Below are 6,000 nucleotides of genomic sequence, written 5' to 3'. Positions count from 1 at the left end.
TTAATTTATTTTTAATAAACTATCGTAATAGTTCGACAATTGATGGACAATTTCCATCAGAAAAAATCTTCTCTTTTACACCTAAGACACTAATAGACCTAACGCATCCAAAAAAGAATTATAAACAATATTTAACACCGCTAACAACGCATGACCCACCTATGCAACCAAATGATGAGGTTAAGGCAAAGGATAAGGACGCTATAGATGTAGCGAATCCAGTGGAAAACCTGATGGCTGGAGACGAGGTGTGGTACAAAAACCACGACACTCGTAGCCATGCCCGATGGATTAAGGCAACTTATCTAAGACAGCTTTCAAAAAATGTCTTTCAGGTGGGAATTGGAAACGTTCCAGTAAACGCACATAGGGGCCAAATAAGGATCGCCACTCCAAGCTCGCGCGTTCAACCGAATGTGCGTTTCTCTGTCGGGATGACGGAGCCGACGAATGCTGGAGGGAAACAAGAGGCGGAATCGACGGATGCTGGAAGGAAACACGAGGAGGAGACTGACGGCTTCAGGGGGTTCCCGGAGGAGTTTTCTGCGCGCTCGCGGAAAAGAAAAGTTACATCCAACTCTCCTATTAGGAGATCGAAAAGAAAAAAGGTCGCTAAGACCGATCAGAATTTTGTATACAGTTAAAAAGCTCAGAATAATGTTGTAGAACTAATGACCATTGTTACATCTTTTTAAAACCTTTCTATAAGATATCAATTAGTTTTGTATAAAATTAAACTTTTTATTAAAAATTCAGAATTTATAACAGATAAGATAATTAATATATTTTGTTAATTTATTCCAATATGTTGAAACTAAAAGAGGAAGAGCTGTTGTATACAAGTATCGATTTCGATACTCCAATTCTATCTAATATTGAATAGATACAAATTAGCGTGCTGATCGAGATCGATCAGCACTGTCAAAGAAAAGAAATAATAAAACACGAACTGCGCGATCGAGCGTCAGTTCTATTCCACCTATCAATCGAGTCGGTCTTGTTCCTGCAAAGTAAAGAAAAAGAAAATTATTAATAGTTGTTACAAAGTGGCAAGTCTAGGCGTTCTTCAAATACTTGGTCGTTAGGGATTTCGCTGGATTATCCCGTGGATCTTCCCCTGGTTCCCTTGTACGGGTTGCGGTAGAAAACTAAGTTTAACATTAATATTTTTAACGTTTTTATGCATCTCATTTCGATGAAGATGATGCAATTGGTTTTTTTCTCCAACATAAAAAACGAGTTCACATTGCGGGGCGAATAGAAACATGTAACATTTTGTTCAATAAAACAATGAATTAGTTAGTTATCCATCAAAATGGTATTCACACCCTTGATAGAGGGAGGCTAGACCCGTATTTTGAAGCTATTATTACAGTATTTTTTGTACACTGCAAGATATAACGGAAACTGTTTCTATTCACCCCGTTTTACGGTACTGCATACGTAAAATCACCTTCAAAATATAACTTTATTTTTCCTCATCCCCTGTGATATGTATTTCCAATGGAAATTTTCCATGCAGGTGGTTAAAATGTTTGAAGAATCTCTGTGCACGACGTGCTTGCACTGAATCGGTTTATTCCACGCGGAAATTCGAGCTTGACTCTTATCTAATGTGTCACAAAACTCCCATAAGCCATAAGTTTCAAGGTCGAATAACCTCATACATTTTCACATGACTAGCACATCCATGGAGCGGGCGGCTGAATCATGAAACGCGGTGTCTCGCCAGCTATATCAAAGACGGCAGCCCCGTCGCGAGACTAGGTATCACGGCCCTAGTAAGGCAGCATACCGAATATTAAATACTACGAACAATCCAGATTTTAATACGGAACGGAATAATCGGCATGGACCTAGGCGATCGAAAAAGGACAACGATTATTGGAGACTCGATACTTGGAATGTAAGGACTCTACTCGAACTGGCACGCGCAAGTATCCTGGCTGTGGAAGGTGAATGTGGAGGTTGCAGCTATCGAAGAGGTGCGGTGGCCGAAATCGGTAGAACGCGAATTACGGGTAGTAGATCCTATTGCGGACACCTTATTTAAATACCACATCTACTATAGCGGCGGCGTGAAAGCAGAAAGAGGAGTCGCCGATCAGTGACCGTATATGCGTGTTGAGAATTAAGGGCAAAGGAGTTCTATGAGCTCCTGGAAAAGACATACAATGAGTGCCCAGGACACGATATAAAGATTGTCATCGGAGATGCAAATGCACAGGTCTGGCAGGAAGACTTCTTCCGCCCCGTAACTGGAAGGGAAAGCTTCCGCTCTACTACGAACGACAATGGCCTGAGGCTTGTTAATTTCGCTGCCACTAGGGGGAGGGCTATCTGTAGCACTTATTTTGTACGCCGGAACATACGTAGGCACACCTGGATGCACCCGAATGGAGAGCTATGCTCTTGAATTGACCACGTTCTGATTGATGGACGGCACTTTTCAGACGTTACAGACCTAACGTTGACTCGGATCACTATCTCGTAGTAGCCAAAATCCGCGCCCGGCTGTTCAACGTGTTGAAATCCAAGGCAACGAGGAGGATGCAGTTGAACATCCAGCGGCTATTAACTGAAGGAGTGGCTGCAGAGTACTCGCAGAAGGTTGATGAACGGATTGAGGAAAGAGTTGATCAGCACTACAGCGCGAAAAGTGTTAGGTACAACTACGGCAGCTGCGTGCAATGAGTGATTTGACGCTGAGTGCCAGCGAGTAACGGAGGAGAAGAACCGCGCCGGGGGTCACATGTTGGCCACGGCTGTGACTCGTCAGAGCGTGGGTAGATATCGAGATAATAGAGCCGCTGAAAAGAGACTCCATCGCCGGAAGAAACGACAGCATTGGGAGCGTATTCTTGCGGAGGCGGAAGGCTGCTTCTCCAGGTACGATGCGAGGAGCTTCTACAAGAAGGTCAACGGAATCAGGAATCGAAGCGTGTCAGCCCCTGTCATGTGCAACGATTGGGAGGGGAACCTGATAACCGATAAAACAGAGGTGGCCAGGCGTTGGAAGGAACACTTCAGTGTGCTGTTGAAAGGTGAGGGAAACAGTGGAGTCGAAAGGAGCAGGATGGCTATTGAGAACGATGGTCAAGCTGTGGATCCACTATCCATGGACGAGGTGAAGAAAGCAGTAAAAGAGCTGAGAAACTGCAAGGCAGCCGGGAAGGACGGCATTCCCGCCGAACTCTTCAAAGTCGGGAGCGAACAGCTATATCGTGCCATCCATCGGATCATGCTGAGAGTGTGGTCTGATGAAGAATTGCCCTCGGACTGGTTGGAGGGTCTCATATGCCCAATCTACAAAAAAGGTCATCGCCTGGACTGTAGCAATTATCGGGGCATAACTGTTCTCAAAACTGTGTACAAAATTCTCTCCCGCATCCTGTTCCACAGACTGAGGCCGTTGCAAGAGTCCTTTGTTGGCGAGAACCAATGCGGTTTTCGAGGGGGACGCTCAACGACGGACCAAATGTTCTCCTTGCGAAAAATCCTCGATAAATTTCGAGAGTTCGACTTGCAGACGCACCAGGCTAATCGGCGAGCTCTTGGTGTTAGAAAATGGTGTTTGGCGCAGACGCATGAACCATGAAGTGTACCAGGCATACAAATCGGCGGATATAGTCAAGCGGATAAAACACGGCAGGCTTCAGTGGGCTGGGCATGTAGCGAGAATGCCGGATGAGCGTCAAGCGAAGGCTATATTTAGCAGAAATCCCGATAGAGGCCGTCGACTTCGGGGTAGACCCCGCACTCGTTGGATGTGTGCTGTCGACGAGGATGCACACGAAATATGTGTTAGGGGCGATTGGAGTATAGCATCCCAAGACCGAGGGACATGGTGACGTATTCTGGATTTGGCACTGGATCGATAATCGGTCTGTCGCCTTAAAAGTAAAGTAAGTAGCTCATCCTTGTGATGAACAAGAAAAGAAGTAGCCAAAGTCGATCAGATTTCGATACCCACACGCGCGAGAGCAATGCAAATAAATATCGCTGAGCTGGGCTTGATCGGCGGAATATTGTAAAAACACTTCGTGAATTCTTGGTGTTGGTGGTATTTCGGATTACGCAATTATTAGCGCATGGTAGTTTATTGAGAATGCACAAATTTTATTGAGTAAGATTAGCACAAAACCTTACTGTAGCCTATATCATGTGTCTATCTTATATTCTGAATAAATTATAACTAAACTTTTGACGATTTACAAAACAGTTTGGATTAAATATATTATACTATTAATAGTTTTTCCGATAGTCTCTGGACAGTAATACCATTTCCCGATTCAGATCTAAGATTTTTTTTTCGTTACTTTTTGTATTGGCATCAGGTAATGACATCACTATTTCCTGTTTCTCGCGCAAGCGACCAATCTCTGCAGATTCACCGATAGCGCCAAAAATCGTTTATACAATCATTTCTCGTACCAAAAATCATTATTATTTAAAATAAATTCCGTACCTAGGTAGCGCGAAACAACGATTCCGTGCTCGCTCTTATAAGTGTATCGTGAACAAAATATCTAAATGACATAATCAAATATATACAAAATTTATAAAGAAAACATGTTTACACTAATAAAGGACTTGTTGTATCTTCAGTAAATGGCTTGCATAGAGTTTCTGTTTTGTTGTTCAGTTATCAGTGCTTTTGCGTGTAAAATCCTATAAAAAAGCTCTCCTGCGGTTCGTTTCCTAACGTTAGTTACACTATCCGGATCGTACAAAAACTGCATCACTACATTAACGTTGATAAAACAGTGTACCGTATCAAAAAAAAAACTGTCTCCCAAATTTGTGGCCCTTCCAGCTGGCCCCGGCACGAGAGGCCGAATAATTTAGTTTCAATCACAATTGCAGCTGTGGCTTCCACAAGCACAAGGTAGTCTATAACAATTTTATTAATCTGAATCATCTCTATCAGTTCCCACTGCTGCTGGCCGGCATCGGAGGTAGATTCGGCGGAACGCACTCGATAAAGTTAGCCGGAAACTGACCGCGCTGGCCATACAGTTCACCGAACAACCACTCCGCGTTTATTCGGTACAACACGGTCACGTACTCATTTTCCTGTAAAATGAAAAAAAAAAAATATAATTTTTACTGAATGATCTACTGATGGTGACGGATATCCTACCGCAATCGTCAGATCCTCTGGAGCTTCGGCGTTGAAGTTGTACAAGACTCGCACTTGTGAATGGTTAAAGCTATCGGTTTTACTGGAACTAATATCACCGTGCCGTCCAGCGCTGGGACTGGCGCTGGCTAGTCGCTCTCCGGTCAGCGGTACCCTCACCTCAATGTAGTTGGCCGGGAACATACCCTCACAGCCGCGCCGGTTGCGCCCGAGCAGCCACTCGTCGTCCAGACGCTTCAGCAGGTAGATCTTTTCGTTGGTCTGAAATCGAAAGAGACAATGTTTAGATAAGGCGATGATAACATTATTGCCTAGAACGAAACCATAAGATAGATGAAATAATAAAGCATTGGAAAGAACCTTACGTTTGAACTTTCTGATTCGGTTGCTCTGGCAACGACTGTAGCGTTATTAAACAAATTACTAATGACATGAGTCATGATACAGCGGAACTTTTTCTTAAATTTGGGCATAAAAATTTCTACGGGGAACTTTCTTTAATAATTGGGTTTTAACTTATACAGTAGTCAAGACGCGTCTAAATATTATTATATATTTAGCAGAACCATCGGAGCTTTGTTGAAATCATTCAATTATGTAATGGTGTTATAACAATCGTTGATTATTGCTCAGTAGATTCTATCACGGGGACGTCATTAAACTACCATATCGATTACATTGGCGGCGACAGAGATGGATGGGTCGTCGATTTTGCCATAGAAGGAAACAGATAGTGTGCCCATTAATGGCCGTCTATATGTGTTTAAAATTAACGGAATACACGAAAAACTAGATTCGGGCTCTCGCCGTGGTGACAAATCATGTGACGCACCAGCTGAGGGAGATCCATTGAAAAA

The 6,000-nt window shown here is 43.3% G+C and overlaps 2 protein-coding genes across 4 annotated transcripts in view; one reads left to right on the top strand and one right to left on the bottom strand.

The window, feature by feature from the left end:
- Positions 1 to 267: 267 nt before the first annotated feature.
- On the top strand, positions 268 to 4,588 carry LOC129732371 (uncharacterized). The gene is made up of 2 exons (XM_055693212.1): positions 268 to 1,128; positions 1,684 to 4,588. Exon 2 carries the CDS (start codon positions 2,753 to 2,755, stop codon positions 3,596 to 3,598), a length of 846 nt encoding a protein of 281 aa, XP_055549187.1. The 5' UTR covers positions 268 to 1,128; positions 1,684 to 2,752; the 3' UTR covers positions 3,599 to 4,588.
- LOC129732370 (SH3 domain-containing protein 19) overlaps positions 4,098 to 6,000 on the bottom strand; it is a 48,026-nt gene continuing 46,123 nt past the window's right edge. For all 3 annotated transcript variants that reach the window (XM_055693210.1, XM_055693208.1, XM_055693209.1), the window contains exons 3-4: positions 5,144 to 5,404; positions 4,098 to 5,076 (exon numbers count right to left, since the gene is read on the bottom strand). In XM_055693210.1, coding sequence (XP_055549185.1) covers positions 4,927 to 5,076; positions 5,144 to 5,404 — 411 coding nt within the window. In that variant the 3' untranslated portion in view covers positions 4,098 to 4,926. The remainder of the gene's footprint in view (positions 5,077 to 5,143; positions 5,405 to 6,000) is intronic.

The sequence above is a fragment of the Wyeomyia smithii genome, chromosome 3 (genome assembly GCF_029784165.1).
Source record: "Wyeomyia smithii strain HCP4-BCI-WySm-NY-G18 chromosome 3, ASM2978416v1, whole genome shotgun sequence".
Classification (NCBI taxonomy): domain Eukaryota; kingdom Metazoa; phylum Arthropoda; class Insecta; order Diptera; family Culicidae; genus Wyeomyia; species Wyeomyia smithii.
Note: the sequence above shows the minus strand (reverse complement) of the source record. Positions and strands in the feature narration are given on the sequence as shown.

Excerpts from the sequence above, each read along its gene's own strand:
- LOC129732371 (XM_055693212.1), top strand. The coding sequence starts at position 2,753 with ATGTTGGCCACGGCTGTGACTCGTCAGAGCGTGGGTAGATATCGAGAT.